General features: G+C 36.0%; 1 protein-coding gene across 3 annotated transcripts in view; it reads right to left on the bottom strand.

The window, feature by feature from the left end:
* LOC133530999 (heterogeneous nuclear ribonucleoprotein L) overlaps positions 1–21,804 on the bottom strand; it is a 695,759-nt gene that overhangs the window by 125,295 nt on the left and 548,660 nt on the right. For all 3 annotated transcript variants that reach the window (XR_009801425.1, XR_009801426.1, XM_061869074.1), the window contains exon 3: positions 10,821–10,905. Coding sequence is in view for 1 of the 3 variants with exons in the window: in XM_061869074.1 (XP_061725058.1) it covers positions 10,821–10,905 (85 nt within the window). In the remaining 2 variants the exon portion in view is untranslated. The remainder of the gene's footprint in view (positions 1–10,820; positions 10,906–21,804) is intronic.

Here is a 21,804-nt window from a genome sequence, read left to right as displayed (position 1 = left end):
AGTAATGTCCCGTTCACATCTATTCCAGTAGCATTCCAGTCCGGTGATCGAATCCAGCACTGAACTGGATCGAATCGTTTACATTAATTCCAGTTATTTTCATGATCGAGTGAATTTATGGAAAGTGTTACCAAAAAAAACAATACGTTTTCACTATATAACGTTTAATCCAAGACTGGATTGATTACGAGTTGGAATCAAAAGTAGACCATCATTCTGGTCACTGGACTGGAATGATTATATTCCAGTTTTGGTTCACTAGAATGCTACTGGAATATAGCATTCCAGTGCTGGATTCGATCACTGCACTAGAATAGCTATTCGATTACAGATATTGAGAAAAGCTTTATTTATGAATTTGCTAGAATTATAGCAGATAAAGCATGAATATTTCAGAATTTTCAAGAAAGAATAAAACGCTCACAAAGGCGAAATGAGTTTTTTTATGCAAAAAGAAAGATGGTGGTTTAATAATTGGATACCGCAAGAGCAATTTTATTTAGAAATTATTTATACATGCTTGTGCCAGTAAAGGAATAGTTAAAGCCAGTAAAAATATAACAAAAATTAAGCGATATACTGAAAATGAATTATTAACCTTTTATATGAAATATACTAACTGCTATTTCTACAAAAAGATATCTAATATTACGATTTTAGTAAATAGTAAACATACAAAATAATAACATATTACAAGTTCTTGTTTTGGTAATAGTGTAAAGTGGTAAACCCGGTATTGTTATTGACAGTTATTAATCCTTAAATATACAAAAAAAAATAAAAAAAAAAATGTAAATCTCTTTGAAGTTTTAAATCGAGTAGCTGTAGTCATTTTTATTCTCAATAAATTAAAACACGATAAAAACTAAAAAATGCTTTGTGAAAAAATTGGCAAGAATCTAAAAGTTTAATTTAAAACACTTCAATAAAATTAGCATCCGACGATATAAATTCGGAATGAGCCATCACTCTTCACCGGCAAATAACGATATTTTATTATATTTAATGCTGCGCCGTCACTTCACACGGCGCGGAATATAAATTTGCTGTTTCAATCAACACGATCCATCATAAAACATGACGCCAATTCTCTTTTTAAATTTTGATAAGGTTAAAGTCTTAATTTGAAAACCTAAGATTTTGATTTTATTTTTTTAAAGAATGTTTATTTTTCATTTTTATTTTTATTTATTTAAGATTCAAATCGACTATACCCGTTTTTTTTCAGATTACAAATTTTATAACCTAAGTAATAAGTAACTTTACCCTCCCGAATTAAATCTGAGTAACTATGCACTGATTTATAGTGTCATTTACATATTATTGTACCGCAATATTAGATATCATAGGAAGCCTAGCATTTCGGGGGAAGAACTTAAATATTTTAAGTACTTTTGAGGTTAGAAAAATTCTAATCTTAAAAAAAATCTGGTATAGCTCGTGGCTTAGTGATGTGGAGGAACGAAAGTAAAGTGACGCGAAAGATATTGGGAATGAATGTGGAGGGATGTAAGAGGAAGGGAAAATCAAAGAAAAATTCGATTTATGAGATGACGAACTACTGAGAGGTATGGAGGATAAAGACATGTTGCGTTGACCCCAAGTGATAGGAAAAGAGCAAGCGAATAATGATGATCTCACGCCAACCAATAAGAGCGAGCGAGTTGCCTTATGATACGACTCCGAGAACCAATCAGAGTTGACGACTCACGCTGATTCAAGGTCTCAAAATAAGAAGAAAGCATATCAAATTTTTCAAATGGAATCGGCCTCATTTTAAGATTAATGTAGGTGAGAGGATATAAAATTCTAATCTGAATTTTGAGTGGCGATTAATTAGAGTTTTCAGTGAAAAGTGGCTTGTTTCCTTCACGAAGAATAAAAAACTGCGCATTTTGACCTGAAGATAACGGAGACCGCAAAGTCAAAGGAAGAGGGTTATAAGCAGTTTATATATTATAGTAGACGCAAACCAAACTGACGATCGGGGTCGTAAAACTTCTCATTCACACTCGCTTGGTCGAAGGTAGAGTGAGGGAGTCATATGACCTAGACTAGACTGCACCAGTCCAGGAGGAGGTCAATTTCTAAAGGGCGAAACGAAGCACATATCAAGATAAGAAGAAAATTATTAGCACAAAAAGAGCACAGTTTCCAACCTTCAGAGTCTTTTTGAAGATAACTGGCGACAATTATATATTTGAATTCAGAACTATCGCCTTGCACGATGAAAAAAATCTGCAGGCGAGCATTCCGAAGGTGGCAGTCATTAATGGTAGTCGATGTTTGTGATCTTGCTGATTCAAGAAAAATTATATAAAATAAGAAATCTACAACGAGTGTTTCCCTTCCACCATAGTTAGACACATTCCTTTTATTATACACAACTTAATATTTAAATGAACAGAAAATTCACTAATAGGTCTTCACTCACCTCGTCACGAAGTGAGTCCTACACACACTACGCTTTGCCCTAGTTCGATTATACTAAATTGCAAATAATGACTCTCAACTGTACTTACATTACCATAAATTTATCCTATGTCATTGGCAGTGATCGTAACACTAACTCGCTTCAGCATTCCGATTGCATTACTTCTCTAAACAAACAACAATATTTTACACCTCATTTCACGCACAGACAGACAGACGATTTAGAATTCTAGACTTCTGAGACAGCGTGATAAATAACTGAAACAAGCGTGAAATTAGATCAAGAATCACAAACAAAAGTCGACGTTCTGACGAAGTAGACAAAGCTTAAAATGAAACTAAAAAATACGGAAAGAAGACTTACTGCGGTTGGATAACTCGCAGATTATAAACAAAAACCTTTATACTGATATATATCAATAAAAGTTCTAATGTTTTATAAAATGAAACGTATTGCATAATCGTGAGATATTTCAGGTTAATTTGTGCGTATCGCGTGGTACTCTAAAAGCGTGTATCTTTCGGTCAGCAGGGTTCATGGTACGACCTTCATTTTGAGGACGCCAGTCACACTGAAACGTATTAATTTTATCTAAATTTTGTCTGTACAGGTGAGGCATTTTTTTTTAAAGTAGACACTTAATGCGTAAAAAAACAAATACGTTTACAATTGGACGAAAACGTATGGAACAAGAAAAAATCTAAAACGTTTGAAAAACTATTATGACCCAAATGCGAATTTTCATTGTGTACTTTTAAGGGATCTGAAATATATTATGTAGCTTCAGTAGCTTATTTTATCCGGGCTCTAAAATAATAGTTTAACACCTATTCATTAAGTGCTCAGCAATAAAAACGCTTTGGTGGCCAACATGACACGAAAACATCAACCCATATTAATACATACCCTGATAAAATCAAGATCAAGATTCGCAACTCCCTCGCTCTTATCATGTTAACAGATTCAGTGCCTGCGCGAGCTACGTGCTACGAGCGTAACCGATATCACGGGAAAACCCGTATGTAGCGAAAAGCGCCTACAAACATAGAACCCGCCCGCTGGCAGTGAATGTGTCAGTGTAAGGTCTGAGTGGACGCTCGAAGTAGAGCGTTCGGCGGGGCGTGCAGCGTGGCGTCGGGCTCACAAGTGGTTTGAGCAGCGTGCACTAAGACCGCTCCTATACGGTTGCATTTGTTTAACATGCACGCCGCACGCCCCGCCCCGCTGCACGCCTCTAGCGTCCACTCAGGCCTTACGAAAGGCCTTAAGAAATTGACTGTTACAGCTCTAGTGTCAATACCGCAGCAGTAATACGCAATAATAATGCAGTTGCCATCCGAATATCAAGTTTACGCTGCGGTGCAACAGGCGGCCGGCGGCGCGCGTCCCGCGTCTGCCACCGCCTGTTGCGATAAATCGGCCGCGACTCTCGTTTGTTTATTTCTGTTTGTGCCTAGCGGCGTGTTCCGATGGTTGATCGGGCGAACCGACGTAACATGACCTCGAATGTTGTGTAGTTTAAGTTTTCAATTTGACGTTATTTAGGGAAAAGGATCCTATTCATTCTATCCTCTTTTAATAAAATTGGAACACTTAAAAAAAAAACAATAAAACTAGTTCACAAAAAAATGCCTTATCTTCATATAAAATTCAAAGGATAGATCGTACAATACAATAACGCTTACTTTCTTTACTGCTACTAGTATTTGGATAAAACCTACAAAAATTGCACGCAAAAACCTTTTGAGTTGCACTAAAAAACCTGCCAAGTGCGAGTTGGACTCGCGCACGAAGGATACCATTGTACCATTATTAAAAAAAATATATATGTTTGTTGTATGGGAGCCCCCCTTAAATAATTATTTTATTCTGTTTTTAGTATTTGCTGTTATAGCGGCAACAGAAAGACATCATCTGTGAAAATTTCAATAGTCTATCTATAACGGTTCATGAGATACAGCCTGGTGACAGACGGACGGACCGACAGCGAAGTCTCAGTAATAGGGTCCCGTTTGACCCCTTGGGTACGGAACCCTAAAAAGAGGAACCCGAAAGATTCCAATAGTGTATTCCTGGTCACATTTAAGACTAAAATGTCCTATAAACTTTTCTGGAATTCGCCTTGTTTTCAGAGTATAATGCAAATTGAAAAAAAAAAAACATTTTTATTGTTACTTAGTGTTAAACGCCTTTTTGATGGCGATATTGCTACTATGGGGACGTATTCTAAATATCCTCATTAATAGATGTAAAAAAGCAATAACAACTTAACGTACATTTGCATGGATCTGTTTTGTTTATTTTTAACTCTGGTGCGTATATTATATTCAAAATACCAGGGGCCCGTTTCTCAAAAGCTTGTTACCTGTAATAAATAATTATAATAAATAAAATACAAGCTGATCTCACTTTTGTTAGAAAGGATCTTCTACTTGTATTACAAGCTACAAGCTTTAGAGAAACAGGCCCTAAGTCGCCATTACAAATGGTCCGTTCGAACCTTTCGCTAGGCAAGCGATAGCAATAGCAACATCAACGTACATTTGCATGGATCTGTTTTGTATTTTTTATGTCTGGTAAAAATTAATACTTGAAATCCCGTAGAGCTATATATACTGGCCGATCTTAAAGTTTCACTAGGCAAGCGATAGCAACAACAACGTACATTTGCATGGATCTGTTTTGTTTATTTTTATTCGCTGTGACTCACGCGCCGTTTGTTTACGATATTGCCCGGTAACATTGTTCGATCAAACGATATGCGACTTTATGATGTAGCTTTTAGAGTTTCTTCTTGTATAGTTGCGTGTACTTATATCGATTAGTCAACTGTGGACTAAGTTTTAAGATTAATTTGGTATATTCATTAAATCTTTATTTCCATAGTCATTGTGTTCAAGCCTTAACTACAATGACCAATCAGCACGTTTATAATGGTCGTTCTTGTCTAAGTGACAGCGTGATAAAGCGTCGCGCACTTTCAATCGCCCGGTGTTAAAAAGTGACGGCTATTTTATCACGTGGATATATCTATCCACAATACGCCTGCAGCTCTTAGAATAAGTACCCACAACAAACACAAGTCGCACCTAATCTTATAGGTTATTATGCGGTTTGGGATTCATTTGTTATGAATTACGTACGAAATACATTAAACATTGCAAATGCTAATAAAAGTATCCGCGTCCAAAACAGACTTAAATTCTACTCTCTTTACTTTCGAGTAAGTAGTTTCATTCTAAACTTCCTTCGCATCGCTTTAAAACCGAAAGGTATCATCTAACATATCGATTTCGTAATACTTAGAACCTTAAACTCTTTAAAAGGATGTCGCATCACCGGTTCCAATCCACGTAACGATGTTAGATGTTCCTTTGAGACAGAAGGCATGTGTGCTATATTGTGTTTGCGTGGGTTAACAGGGTTATGTGGTATATTCTATGAAGGAGTGGTACAAAGGTAATGCAAATAGTATGTGTACCTTGTGTAAATAGTATGATAACTGGGTAACAAATGTATCTAATCTAATTTAATTAATTGGAATTTAAATTATATAGTATGTACATTACTAAATAAGGTTAATAACATAAGAATATTAGTCGTTGTCACTACGCGCGAAATGTTTCAGAAAATTTTGTATTTAAAAAAATTAGACCCGGGGATGTCTTTAGCGGGCAATACCTATGCTAGTTTGCCACCGATGTAGTAAATAAAAAAATAATTCACACCGTTATTCGTTAACAGCGTATTTATTATTTTATTTACTTATTAATATATAAAAATAATTTTCATTTTATAAAGATCTCCAAAACTGTTTTAACAGTTTGTCTGCAGGAATCGTAATAAACTAATAGTTATTATTAGTAATTTAACTTAAGGGCAGTGAATTTGATAGATATCTTTTTAATTATAATCAATAAAATATGCTTACAAATGAACTTAAAGGATGCCTGCGATTTTCACTGCCGAGATTCAGATATGCTGACATTAATATATTTATTTTCCAGATTAGAGAGCCTGATCACTTCGGCTGTGGAATGTGCTTCCTGCCGAGGTTTTCCCGAGGGGCTACAGTATGGGGTTCTTCAAAAAATGAGTGTACAGGTTTTTAAAGGGACGGCAACGCGCATGTAATGCCTCTGGTGTTGCAGGCGTCCATAAGCTACGGTGACTGCTTACCATCAGGCGGGCCGTATGCTTGTTTGCCATCGTCGTGGTATTAAAAAAGGCCCTCTAGGATTAATTAACAACAAAAATTTCATTGACCCTATTTCAAATATTCCAGTCAACAAAATTTACTTACATTCAGTTAGGCTGTTTGATTACCTGTTTGAGCTTACTGTGTGAGTAGGTCGATTTCATTTGTGTAATAAATAAATATTTTAAGACATTCTTACTATTTCTTACACATATTGACTAAGTTCCACAGTATCAGTAACTTCAAAAGGCGTCTCGTGGGTACTCAGACAACGATTATATCTAATATAGATACATAAATACATAGAAAACACCCATGACTCAGGAACAAATATCTGTGCTCATCACACAATTAAATGCCCTTGCCGGGATTCGAACCCAGGACCATCGGCTTTATAAGCAGGGTCACTACCCAGGCCAGACCGGTCGTCCGGTCGTAAGATTGTCCAGTATTTATTTATTACTAACCATTCAGTAATCAAATCTCATTTACGTGTCATCGCCATCTTGTTTTTTTTTTTTTCGTTTAGACAATTGGGAGCGTGCACGACTGTCACGCAACCTAGTGTCCGCAATTATAGGGGAAAACGTCAATTCACTACATCTTATAAAACTACTCCAAAACTAAAAACTACTGAACGGATTTTCATACGACTTTCATCTATCAATAGAGTGATTCTTGAGGAAGGCTTAAGTATATAACTTGTTAAGGTTTTGTGTAAATTGTTTGAAATATAACGATGTTGTCGGAAAAAATCACGCTGGCTAGGAGCTTTCATCGAAAACGCTGCCTAATCCGTTTGAGCTATAACAACACAATGTATGGTGGGGTTGTTTCTCATTCATAGGTCTACAAAAAAGTCCGCGATGTGAAATGTCTATCTTTTAAGGATAACTTACTATATCCATTCTTAACTTCTAGAAAAAGATCACGTAATATGTGGCATTTGCAAAGCTATTTACATGGATACATTATTAACAATTATCAAAATAAATACGTCAGTTACATTAAGCATTTCATACAGATTACAATGGTCCCTTACACCATACAATTTAAATTAATATTTCAGGAGTAATCGTAAATCAAAGTTTCATTTCGAGCCATATAATTGTACGAAATGTTAAAGACGCTATCCGCAGTTAGTTCAAATTTTTACCACTTTATGCGCTGGGATCGCTTTACTTACCCCCACCACGCACTTCGCACGGTCCCAATAGCGTTATATTTAAAGTTTAAATAGATCAAGACACGCGCTCGTTAGACGGAGGTGTTAAAAGTTTTACACCTTTATCGACTATATCCGTTAGTGATGTTGCTAAGTCGATAGATTTACGATCCTTTCGACTCGATATTCTTTTTGTGTTTTTTAATTAATTATTTTTACTGTCCGACAGTAAATTACCTATTTAAAAATATTAACCTACAGTGAAAATATCCCCAAAATATTTCTTGAACGGTAAGCAATCGGAAACTTGTATGACCAATTTAAATGTTTTTGCACTTTTTTCATAAAATAGCATTTCAATGAATTCTTAATATTGATACACTATTCGAAATCAAACTTTCGTGAGACATATTTTAAAATATTCAAAGAAAAACGTCCACACTCACTTAAATTATTTGTCGCTATTGGGCCTATTGGCGACATAATTTAGAAACCATCGGGGCTCCTTCCTCAGGCTTGAGTACTCGCGACGGCTGCACTCCGTGGAAACAACGACGACTAATTTACTTAAGTGTACTGAGTGTAACCGTTTTTCTTTAAATATTTCATTTAGATACACTGGAGCAGTTCAAGCTCCATCATTACACCTTATAATAAAACAAAGTCCCCCGCCGCGTCTGTCTGTGTGTATCCCCCGTCGCGTCTGTTCGCGATAAACTCAAAAACTACTGAATGGATTTTTATGCGGTTATCACCTATCAATATAGTGATCCTTGAGGAAGAATTAAGTGTATAATATGTTGAGGTTTTGTGTAGAACGTGCAAAGCCGGGGCGGGTGGATAGTTATTTTTAATGACACACATTTTTTTCAAAATACCGTAATATTTAGAAATTACTTTAAATCATGAAGCTTACTCTAAAGCTTAATATTGTTAATAGGACTTTACTATACCTACCAATTTTCTAACGAAAATGAAGAGCTGAGAGAGTTAAGACTACCAAAAAACCATTCGTTCTTCAAAATAAGAAAATCTCAGAAAATAGTGATGATGATTTATCGTTATATATTGATACATCATTTTTCCGCCCTAATGTAACCAACGTGCGCGTGCGTCTAGTAAGGTTTATGACCTCGTAAAAATATACTCTAATTTACGATCTTATTAATAGAGAGCGACGCTTAAGTGTTTTTGATAATATTTATAATTTCATTATTTATATGAATTCTTCATTTGTTTTTTATGTTTGACTATTAAACGCGAATTTATCGGAAAGATTGCCAGATGAGAGATTTTTTTAGAATCGCTAACATTAGTCAAGAAAATTTTATTTCATGTGGGAGGATTTACCTATTCAGTTCAGTTCAGTTTCTTCATTGGTAATAAAAAAATACTGGGCCACAGAGAGGCCTGTGCCCAGCAGTGGGACGCTATAACGGGCTAAATAAAAAAAAGGTCACACAGGTCCATTTGAAATTATGCTAGTTACATACAATTCTAGATTAAAATACACAGGTCAAAGTTTAGGGTTCCTTAAATAAGAATCCTGTATTATCTTGCTATATTTGCTAACAATGGAATCCAATCAACCAAACAACTTTGACTTGACATGTAATTTATTAAACGAACTTGTAATTTTTACGCGAAAACTCGTTTGTCTAAGACTTACGTCCCAATTCGAAGAATGAGACGTAAAATGCCAGGACAAAGCGAGGAAGAAGAGAGCAGATTAAAATAACAATAGGACCATCGAACGGTCTAAAGAGTAGTATTGTGTCGTGTCATATCGAAAATGTATTGTCGCTTACAATCTGCCTCCTCTATTTACCTTCACAATTATCGCTCTCCCCTCTATTCCTATATCTATAAAAAGGGTGTTTTGAAGAACAATTAGCAAAACGCTAAATCACAAACAAATATGGCTCTTCATTCCTAAACATTAAACGACAAAATCCTTTGAATTGCACATTCTTTACAAATGCAACAATACCTCTCGAAATCCTTTCATACACGTCAAGCTATTTAAAACTCACAGTACCCGTACTTAGAGTTCATATTGCATTGAAATTCGCTAATACTGCAATAAACTATGTTTGACAAGCTGGAAGACTCAGTGTCCATAAGTTTAAGCGCATATTGGGATTTATTCCGAATGAAGGGGGTCGGTCAGGTTCAGAAAGAGGTAGTTTTTCGTATTGTTATATTACGTCTGTCCGTAAATCGGATAAACTGCGAAATATGGAAATAATGGTTCTCAGCTCAAGATATAATCCCATTCAAAATAAAATATAAACAAGGTATACTTGTCGCAGGATGGACACCCAGCTGCAATGAATGAAATCCACAACTAACAAATTGTCCTTAATTTTTTTTTTTTAGAAAAACGGTTTAAGTGTACAACAAAACTGTCAATGAGCAATGTAATCTTCGAGAAGTATTCTACAAATAAAATTAATTATAAATGTAATTAGGATTTATAGTTTTCAAATTATGCTTAGCGCAGTTTTTGAAAGGTAATCTAATGCTTTCACGCAACTCTGCTCGTATATGCGTATTAAGAAACATTAGCTTTGCTTGCCTAGTTTTGCTTAGTTTGGGGCTAAGTAGATCCGTGTAAGATTGTCCCCAAATATTTATTTATTTATTAAAAGAGGGGAACAACAAAACTACTATGTACGGTCACGTTTGAAAAGATCGATATGGACAAAGTGCCATAAATATTTATACACTATCCTAATATATGAGCCATAAAGTCGTGTACTCGTACTTATACATATTTTTGGCACTTCGATCGTGTCGATGTTTTCAAACGTGAACGTGACTGTACTACTCTACTAGTTAGTACTTGACGACTTGTATCTTACTGCTCTTTGTATATATTTTTTGTAATAATATCATTATTTAAAGCTTGCTTTACAGACTTCGTTTGTACGCCAAAATGCCTATGACGTAAAGTACTCCCCAATCAAATTTCGACCCACCAGTACTTAGTATAAGGTGTATAATCTATTGTAAAGGATATTCAACCATGGCCTGGACGCCATTTTTCTTGAACACGACGATCCTCTGCACCTGCCCGTGTGGTGTGCTTATTGTGTGTATCACGTCCTGCAACAAAGGAAATAAGTATCTTCAATAAGTAATTGAATGTAATATTGTAATAGGGCCCATTTTAGAGATAAGCTACTTATAGTAATCATCTGTATATATCCATTATGTATATTGTTATTGTCAGTAATGAATTTAAAAAAAATATTGCAATAGGTAATACGTTGAGAAATTGGACTGATTATTATTTTGTAGTCGATTTTTTTTCGGCTTCGATAAATTTGGTGGACAGATAGAGTTCCGTATTCTGTACAGTATAAACGCAATTTCACCATATTCAATACTTCATAATTTCACGTAACAAGCTCTTGAAACCAGCCAAATTGAATCCAAATCCAACGAATAAGGATGTGTGTAAATGTACTGCATGCTGAGATAGAATGAGCTGTATTATGCCCACGGGCGTAATCTTTTTTTTCCCATTACGCCCATGGGCATATTGGGAATAATGTTTTTTTCAAGTACTTATAAATGAGTTTTACTTTTAAAACACTGAGGTTTATAAATTATATGTTATTGTGTATTTACTTATATAAATATTTAATTTGACTAATTTAATAGCCGGTTCATTTTCAATCGTGGCTGTATGCCGGATAGGTGCCTTCAATGGCTAACCTATCAAAAATAATATGGCAAACGAATGTTTGAAATATAACCGTATTTAAGAATTTTTTCGGTTAAAATAGAGTTTTTTCCTCACAAGTGTGATGAAAAACATTGTGTGTGCCACGGGCGTTACAAGAATAACGAATTCAATTTAATTAAGCCCTCGCCTTAGTCTTGTAACACTTTGGGGTATCCACCCAGTGTTATAAACAGCTGAGTAGCATATTATATAGGTACTTTATAGGTTAGAAAATGGTATGTTTGTTTTGGTAAGATTTGGTAGTTGAAATGTCTTCGACACGGATGTCATAGTGGGTCAGTCAAGGACTGAGACCTGTAGTGATATTTTCAACTTTACATATACGCTTTTAGCTATATTGAGTGGACAAAACTTACCGGAGCGGTAGGTCAGTCTGTGCGTTCACTCCGTTGCATTTTGCGCATCCATGTCGTGTTCCTGCGTTGTGCTAGGACACAGGCACTTTGTTTTCGTTGTGGTATATACATTTCACAATTGAAATACATTTTAAAACATAGAAATACCACGTATTAACAGTATGATTTCGATAAAACCGAGCAGTTGTTTATTTCAGCGGTAGACACTGACGGCTGTCAATGTCATTTGGTTTTTTTTTGTCCATGGTTCCGTAACAGACGGTCGGTCACACTTGTTGTACGACAATAAACATATACTTGTGGTTCTTTTATCTTTTTATAATTTCCAATTATTAATATAGTCCGTATTATTTGCTTCCTAAAATGAGTAACTCTTTTTATTGTTGATATTTCGAATTATTCCGAGAGTCAAACCGGTCAGTTGTGGTATCCATTGAATGAGAAGGTTTTCATTCATCAGTTTGTCTGTGGTTTCTCGGATTGGAATTTTGATAAATCATTGTTCGATCGATCTTCAAGATGTGAAGTATATTAGAAAATCTTTCGGCAATCAATCTTAGGGGTATGTAACCTACTTGAAGGTTTTATTTCCTAAAACTGTGGTAAATTCAAGTTAGTAATCGTTAATGTAATTTTGTTACAGCTCGTCCCAAAATGTGCATAATTTAGCGTCTTAGAGCCTACCTAAAATGGCGGCTGCTAATCTTTTTCCTTCAATTTAACATAACTTGGTGAGTTTCCACACTTTTTAAATATATAAAGAAGGAAAGGCGGAGGTAGTGTGTCCTTTCGCAAATGGGTTAATATAGTGTTTTATGTGGATTTTCCAGCAAAACCTAATGTAACGTCAACCACCTCTTCGTCTTGCCACGCGGTCTGCAGGCGCCGTCGTTGGTATAGGAAATAATGGACCCGGCATAAACCCCGGTAAGTCGTTTAATCGCTTCATTGCCGTAATTTAAATCGTGCTGTGCCTCAGTTTAAAATATAATTTTTCTATAAAGCTAAACATGTTAAAACATAATTTTTTTTTAACCTAGAACATTTTCTTTGTTCTTAGGGTTTTTTCCTGGACCCTGGTTTTTTTCCTGGACCCTGGTTTTTTTCCTGGACCCTGGTTTTTTCTGGACCCTGGTTTTTTCTGGACCCTGGTTCTCCTGGACCCTGGTTCTCTAAGGCTGTGCCATCCGGTGGCAGCGTTCTTCTTGGCAGTGTCCGTGAAGTTAAGACTTTTATGAGATACCTTTAGTTAAATATGGACCCTTTACGCTGAACAGGTAACCTGTAATCCCTGTGAGCAATTGCTTACTGCTAAACATCCCCGGAGGTTGGGGCATAACTTTTACTTTAGACAGTGTTATGTTAGGAAGACAAATTTTGATATTGTTGTCCGTAGACACAGAGATGTCTATGATGTATTTAGTGTAAATTTCAAGAAATAGTGGTGTCACTAAGAAGTATTTAGTATTACTTATTTACTAATAAATAACTCGTGTTGACCGTAGCGGGTCATATATATTTAAGTAATAAACTGTGTATTAAATAAATTTGGGATTTTCATTTGGATATGTCATGCGCTTGATGAGAGTAGTATCCTGGCGTCCTACCTTAAATTTTTGGATACCTATTTTCACTCCATAGTGGCCTGAACCGCGACCCTATCTATGATTGTAGTTAGCCGAAGGTATTTGTGAACTTTTCAGTAGTGAAGTTTGGTGAGTTCTGGATCACTCCATAGAAACACGTTTCCTTCTATGGAAACGGTCTTTAACAATAATAGAATCAGATCTTCTCCATATCCGGAGCTCACCCACACCTATTACAGTGGCATGCCCAACGTATGGCCTATGGAGTATGACATGTCCAAGTGAAACATTTTTGCATTATTTTGGTATTAAGGTTATTTTATGTAAAAGGGATTGCAAGTTATTGTTTTAAATGGTTGCTTGAGTTGGAGGTTAAACTTATAAATTTAACCAACTTATAAATAAAACTATACTACGCTAAATAATTAGCCTTACATAAGAGAAATTTTCTCACTATTTTAAAATACTTTAAAAGGGTTAAAATCTAATTAAGTTTTAACTTAACTTTAAAATATTGCAATTCAAAACTTGACACTGACTTACTTCTGATATTAAATATCAATCTTAAAAAATGGATTTCCTAAATGCGGGATGTAAAATCATACATTTACATAAAGACGAAATGGCACATGAACTGGCGGTTCGCAGACTTCCGATTTTGATGAACATATAAGGTTGCTCAATGCCGTTTTTGAAAAACTAAAATCGGCAAACTTAACTATTAACATGAAAAAATCATCCTTCTGTAGGAGTGAACTTAAATATCTTGGGTATTTAGTTGATCGATACGGTCTGCGAACCGATCCGTCTAAAATTGATGTAATTTTAAATTTTCCTACTCCCAAAGATGCTAAGGATATTAAACGTTTTCTGGGAATGTGCGGTTGGTACCGACGTTTCATTAATAATTTCGCAAAAATAGCTCGTCCCTTATCTCGCTTAACGAGTAAGAAAGTAAAATTTGAATGGACAGATGAAGTCAACGATTCTTTTAACATACTTAAATCTGCCTTAGTGTCTTCTCCTATTCTTAAATGTCCCGACTTTAATGAATGCTTCTATATCCATACGGATGCATCTTCCTACGCCGTAGGCGCTGTTCTGATTCAACCTTTTAATGGAGTCGATCATCCTATTGCCTACTGCAGCCGCACACTTAACCAACCAGAGACGAACTATTCAGCTACTGAGCGCGAACTCTTAGCTGTGATTTATGGTCTTGAGCAATTTCGTGCATATGTAGAAGGGAGAAAATGTTATATTGTAACAGATCATGCATCTTTAAAATGGTTTCAAAACTTAAAAAACCCTACAGGACGATTAAATAGATGGGCGTGTAGATTGAGTCAATTTAATTTTGAAATAATTCACCGGAAGGGCAAAGAACATGTCATACCTGACTGTCTTTCTCGTATTCACGTTAGTTCTTTAAATTCTGCTACTATTCAAGATCCTTGGTATCTTGATCTATATAGAAAGGTGTCTGAAAAACCTACTCTCTTTCCCAACTTTAAAATTGAAAATGATAAACTCTTCCGTTACTCTAAGAATAAGTATCGTCTGACAGCTCAATTTGACTGGAAGCTGGTACTTCCTTATGAGCATCGTAATGAAGTCCTAAATAAGTGTCATGATGATCCTACAGCAGGTCATTTTGGCGTGGGTAAAACTCATTCCAAAATAGCCGACATATATTATTGGCCTACTTTATTTCAGGACGTGAAGGAATACGTCGACTCTTGTGAAATTTGTAAAACTTATAAACCTGTTAACTTAGCTCGTCCTGGTTTGATGGGTAATCCACGACGTATATCGTCGCCAGGCGAAGCAATATCTTGTGATATTCTTGGTCCCTTTCCTCCATCTTATCTGAGAAATCAGTATCTCTTCGTATGTGCTGATTATTTCAGTAAGTATGTGACTTTGTTTCCACTACGCAACATAACTGCTAAAGCTATTGTTAAGTGTATGGAAAAAGGGATATTCCTTATACATGGGGTTCCTAAATATATATTCTGCGACAATGGTGTTCAATTTATTTCCAAAGACTTTCGAGACTTAATGTCCAAATATGATGTCCCTCATATTTTCTATAACCCTAGGTATCATCCTCAGACGAATCAAACGGAACGAGTGAACCGTGAACTAGTAAGAACCATTGCCTCATACGTGCGTTCTGATCACCGTAACTGGGATAAGAACGTATCGGAAATACAATGTGCGTTGAATACAGCTCGTCACGAAGTAACTAAAAATACACCGTATTTCTTAACACATGGTCGTCAAATGATTCTAGATGGTTCCCTTTATAATAGCGAAGGTCCCATAGATCAAAACGCGCTCGAATTAGATACCAGTGGTGCTTTTTCTGAAAGACTTAAAGAGCTCAAAACTGTATTTCAAAAGGTGCGTAACTCGTTGATTGCCTCCCATGAACGTAATGCTAGGTATTATAACATGAGGAAGCGTCACGTAGAACTGGAAGAAGGACAAATCGTTTATAAAAGATGTTTCCCATTGTCAAATGCAGCAAAACATTTTTCTGCTAAATTAGCGCCCCGTTATGACAAATGTGTCATTCATAAAAAATTGAGTCCTCTTGTATACTCTTTAAAATCCTTAGAAGGAAAACTTCTAGGTAACTTCCATATAAAAGACATTGTACGTCCTGGTGAAGCCGAGCCGTCTTGTTAGCGGTACTCGTCTTAACACCAATTGGATACTTACACTTGAAAATATCCTATGTGATACTAAATATTGAACGTACCTACTAAACTGAATGCGACCTGGCACAAGCTGGTTTTCATCAGACTGGGTATTTGTTCCATGTTTTTGTTTTTTATTGGTACCGGGTGCACACGGACCAACATTAATCTTTCACGTGTCCTGATAAAGACATAAAACTTTAAATAATCTGAATAAACTGCAGAAACTTACTTTACTTATAAACCCTAAACGGGCCTATTACATGAAATACTATTAATTATTGAAAAAAGGACTACGTTCTCGCTAAACTCTATGCTGTAACTGAACTTTTGTTTGTAATTTTAGGAATTGTGTAATAGCTAGAGAATGCAGCTTGTTACATATTTCCACTACTGTCGGTGATAGGCAATTTCTTTAATAAAGGGAAGGTTGTTAACGTTGCCGTCTTTGACGTTTTCTTTTAGGTTTAGGAAAGCGCGCACTAGGAATAAGAAGGTTCGAACCAAAATTAGTCATTAGATTTCCTTGGTCGAACTGATCATTCACCAAGTCATAGGTATAACTTTGGTTGTAAGACTTGTTTTTCTTTATAGATTATCGATGGTTTCTTATTTACGTTTCGTAGGTTAAGGTGTTCACTTCCTATTGGGCGTATAGCATTAAAAAAAAATTTTTTTTTCAAAATTTTTTTTTTAACCCAACTAAAGATGAACTGTAACACTTTGGGGTATCCACCCAGTGTTATAAACAGCTGAGTAGCATATTATATAGGTACTTTATAGGTTAGAAAATGGTATGTTTGTTTTGGTAAGATTTGGTAGTTGAAATGTCTTCGACACGGATGTCATAGTGGGTCAGTCAAGGACTGAGACCTGTAGTGATATTTTCAACTTTACATATACGCTTTTAGCTATATTGAGTGGACAAAACTTACCGGAGCGGTAGGTCAGTCTGTGCGTTCACTCCGTTGCATTTTGCGCATCCATGTCGTGTTCCTGCGTTGTGCTAGGACACAGGCACTTTGTTTTCGTTGTGGTATATACATTTCACAATTGAAATACATTTTAAAACATAGAAATACCACGTATTAACAGTATGATTTCGATAAAACCGAGCAGTTGTTTATTTCAGCGGTAGACACTGACGGCTGTCAATGTCATTTGGTTTTTTTTTGTCCATGGTTCCGTAACAGACGGTCGGTCACACTTGTTGTACGACAATAAACATATACTTGTGGTTCTTTTATCTTTTTATAATTTCCAATTATTAATATAGTCCGTATTATTTGCTTCCTAAAATGAGTAACTCTTTTTATTGTTGATATTTCGAATTATTCCGAGAGTCAAACCGGTCAGTTGTGGTATCCATTGAATGAGAAGGTTTTCATTCATCAGTTTGTCTGTGGTTTCTCGGATTGGAATTTTGATAAATCATTGTTCGATCGATCTTCAAGATGTGAAGTATATTAGAAAATCTTTCGGCAATCAATCTTAGGGGTATGTAACCTACTTGAAGGTTTTATTTCCTAAAACTGTGGTAAATTCAAGTTAGTAATCGTTAATGTAATTTTGTTACAGCTCGTCCCAAAATGTGCATAATTTAGCGTCTTAGAGCCTACCTAAAATGGCGGCTGCTAATCTTTTTCCTTCAATTTAACATAACTTGGTGAGTTTCCACACTTTTTAAATATATAAAGAAGGAAAGGCGGAGGTAGTGTGTCCTTTCGCAAATGGGTTAATATAGTGTTTTATGTGGATTTTCCAGCAAAACCTAATGTAACGTCAACCACCTCTTCGTCTTGCCACGCGGTCTGCAGGCGCCGTCGTTGGTATAGGAAATAATGGACCCGGCATAAACCCCGGTAAGTCGTTTAATCGCTTCATTGCCGTAATTTAAATCGTGCTGTGCCTCAGTTTAAAATATAATTTTTCTATAAAGCTAAACATGTTAAAACATAATTTTTTTTTAACCTAGAACATTTTCTTTGTTCTTAGGGTTTTTTCCTGGACCCTGGTTTTTTTCCTGGACCCTGGTTTTTTTCCTGGACCCTGGTTTTTTCTGGACCCTGGTTTTTTCTGGACCCTGGTTCTCCTGGACCCTGGTTCTCTAAGGCTGTGCCATCCGGTGGCAGCGTTCTTCTTGGCAGTGTCCGTGAAGTTAAGACTTTTATGAGATACCTTTAGTTAAATATGGACCCTTTACGCTGAACAGGTAACCTGTAATCCCTGTGAGCAATTGCTTACTGCTAAACATCCCCGGAGGTTGGGGCATAACTTTTACTTTAGACAGTGTTATGTTAGGAAGACAAATTTTGATATTGTTGTCCGTAGACACAGAGATGTCTATGATGTATTTAGTGTAAATTTCAAGAAATAGTGGTGTCACTAAGAAGTATTTAGTATTACTTATTTACTAATAAATAACTCGTGTTGACCGTAGCGGGTCATATATATTTAAGTAATAAACTGTGTATTAAATAAATTTGGGATTTTCATTTGGATATGTCATGCGCTTGATGAGAGTAGTATCCTGGCGTCCTACCTTAAATTTTTGGATACCTATTTTCACTCCATAGTGGCCTGAACCGCGACCCTATCTATGATTGTAGTTAGCCGAAGGTATTTGTGAACTTTTCAGTAGTGAAGTTTGGTGAGTTCTGGATCACTCCATAGAAACACGTTTCCTTCTATGGAAACGGTCTTTAACAATAATAGAATCAGATCTTCTCCATATCCGGAGCTCACCCACACCTATTACAGTCTTAGGCTTTTAAACACTTGTTCGTTAGTTCTTGTTTACCGCCCTTAATACACAATTTACTATTTCATTGATCCATAATTCTTTTGTATCAGCCAGTATTACAAACTACTTTATTATTGATGACATATTAGAGCCCGCCTAAGCTAACTTTGCACCGTTTTGAATAGAACAAAGTGAGTGTCATTATAAACGTAATATTTTCATAGAAATTTGACATCAATAATGACATCGCCACACTTTGTCATTATAAATGCCATGCCGAAATAGCGTCAGACCAAGATAAGTTGGCAGCATTTTGACAGCCCAGACAGTGCAAGTGTTATTTTAAACGTCAAACTTCTATGAAATTATGACGTTTACTTAACACTTGCACTTGCACTCGTTGCCAACTTAGCTTGGTCTGACTCTATTTGGTAAACTGTATAGCTTCTGCCCGTTGATTCTACCTGTCAATAACTGCATCGAGCAATTTGCTCAACCGACCGTAACAGTCGGAAACTCGCTTTGAATATTAAGAGTTTCCACGTCTTCCTAACTGAGACACTGAATACAATCCTCTTTGGGATATCTAAAGTTAGAAACTAAACAATAACTAACGGCCTTATTCGAACTTTAAGAAATTTCCTAAAGATACGATGTGGATTGGATGTGTTCGTCGAAAAGCGTCGTCTTTGTTTGAAGAAACGTTATCACTGTTGACACTGACATATCTAATCCATATCGCATCTTTAACAAATGTTTTGCCGCTACTATACAATTAATTAAAGAAGTTCCCATATGAAAGAAGTTCTTTAAATTCAACTTATCACCATTTTGCGGTGAACATGGAGTTGAAAATTTTATTTCACGGATGAAATCCATATGGAGGTATATTGGACTAGTAGGTAGTCACCCTGCCTACGAAGCTGATGGTCCCGGGTTCAAATCCTGGTAAGGGCATTTATTCGTGTGATGAGCATGGATATTTGTTCCTGAGTCATGGGTGTTTTTTATGTATTTAAGTATTTATAAACATTTATATATTATATATATATCGTTGTCTAAGTACCCTCAATACAAGCCAATTTGTAAATATTTATTTATTTATACTCAGGCTTTTATTAAGAGAATCAGAATTCACTTTTATAACAGAAATCACCTGGAACCTATCGAATAAGTTGGTTTTATCATCCCTTATCCACTCCGCACATAAAAATTCTCCGTCCTAAACTACAAAAATAAAACTAAGAAAGGAAAACGTCTCAAGACTCAACAGAAGAACTCAGAAATTTAGAAAAAAATTCCCTATTTCCGAATCCCGTCACACCGTTTTATTCACTCAACCTGCATCTCTATGCAACGCAACGAGATTGCATCCTATTCGGACACATTCGGCTCTCACACGGCTGGTAAGTTATTCACTAAGTGCAAGGAGGTATTTGACTCAGGCCAAAACCAGCATCAGTTAGTATACTATCGACATAACGCTTGCGTGCTTTCCACTTAGTGTTCTGAGCAAATATTTTGTTTTGAGAAAATGTGTGCTCTTCCCAATTTTTTTTACCACGACGGTGCCAAACGATGGTAATCCCGCATGATGGTAAGCAGTCCCCGTAGCATAAAAAATAAAGATTTCCATTCATTCATTTTCATTCATTAACCGAACGAACGATTGTTCGCTCAGAACGGTTCAGAACACATAGTGAAGGAGCGGCATTAAAGTCGAATACCATCTGTTCAGCACAAATGAGTTTTTTTGTGCGATTTTTTTCATAAGTAATTCAGTTAGAAATCATGTCATGGTTTTCACTACGTTTTTTCGGATTGATCCTTGCCATACGCCATTAAGTCGCTAAAATTGTAGGCATGCGGGGCTAAATTCTCACAAGATCTGTGGTGGATCTGTAGAGAATGAAGGCTTTCTTCTTGACCTTCAGGGCGCGTAGACATCGTTTAAGTCCATCTAATGATTCTAAAGTATGATCTCGGTACTCTTTCTAAATACATATAGAGAAACAGCAGAAGTACCAAGGTAGTACATCAAGACAAGACCTTCTACTTATAAAAGCTAGGCTATGACAACCGTTCGCCTGCACTATGTAAGCGATGACAATACACTTCGTCTCAGCTTGAAACAATGCATGCCTGTGAAAAAATGACTACACATTACGCTTTACCGTAGACTCGACTTTATTTATAACAAGTTAAGGTGGGATTTACTATGCCAGTAAAACAGCCTATTTGGGAAGTAAGGATTTTAAGCCAGTGTAGAATATTGTAGCGATGTAACAGATAAACTTGTTTCGAGAGACTAAACACATTTTATATTCCTGTAATGTGTATAAAATGTACTTTTTTTTAAATGATAACTATGCCTTTCTTTAACAAAAATATGATTCCCGGATCTGTGTAAGGATTTTTGTTAAATTTTGAATGTACTTAGTTTTTATCGACTTAAGTAAAGTCGAAGCCAAGGTTTCTCTGAACAGATTAATTTATTCTCTTATAACGATTGTCTCTTATCTTACTGTATAAGTATATTATAAAACAGAGGGTTGGACTTTTAAAACTTAAGGGGCCCACTGATTACCAGTTCGCCGGACGATATCGGCCTGTCAGTTATTCGCAAAAGCTGACCATCGCGAATTACTGACAGGCCGATATCGTCCGGCGAACTGGTAATCAGTGGGCCCCTTTAGACTTCTAGACATATGTCTGAGACATAAACCAAGCTAAAAGTTTAGGAAAATTACAATTTAAACTATATTTAGCTCCATTACTTTAAATATAAATCACTTTACATTCACAACGCTGGTACGATCAAAACGATCGCCACCCTCATATATTCAAAAGCAAAAAAAGCAAA

The sequence above is a fragment of the Cydia pomonella genome, chromosome 24, assembly GCF_033807575.1.
Source record: "Cydia pomonella isolate Wapato2018A chromosome 24, ilCydPomo1, whole genome shotgun sequence".
In the NCBI taxonomy this organism is placed as follows: domain Eukaryota; kingdom Metazoa; phylum Arthropoda; class Insecta; order Lepidoptera; family Tortricidae; genus Cydia; species Cydia pomonella.
The sequence above is the reverse complement of the archived record's forward strand: the minus strand, read 5'-3'. Positions and strand labels throughout refer to the sequence as shown.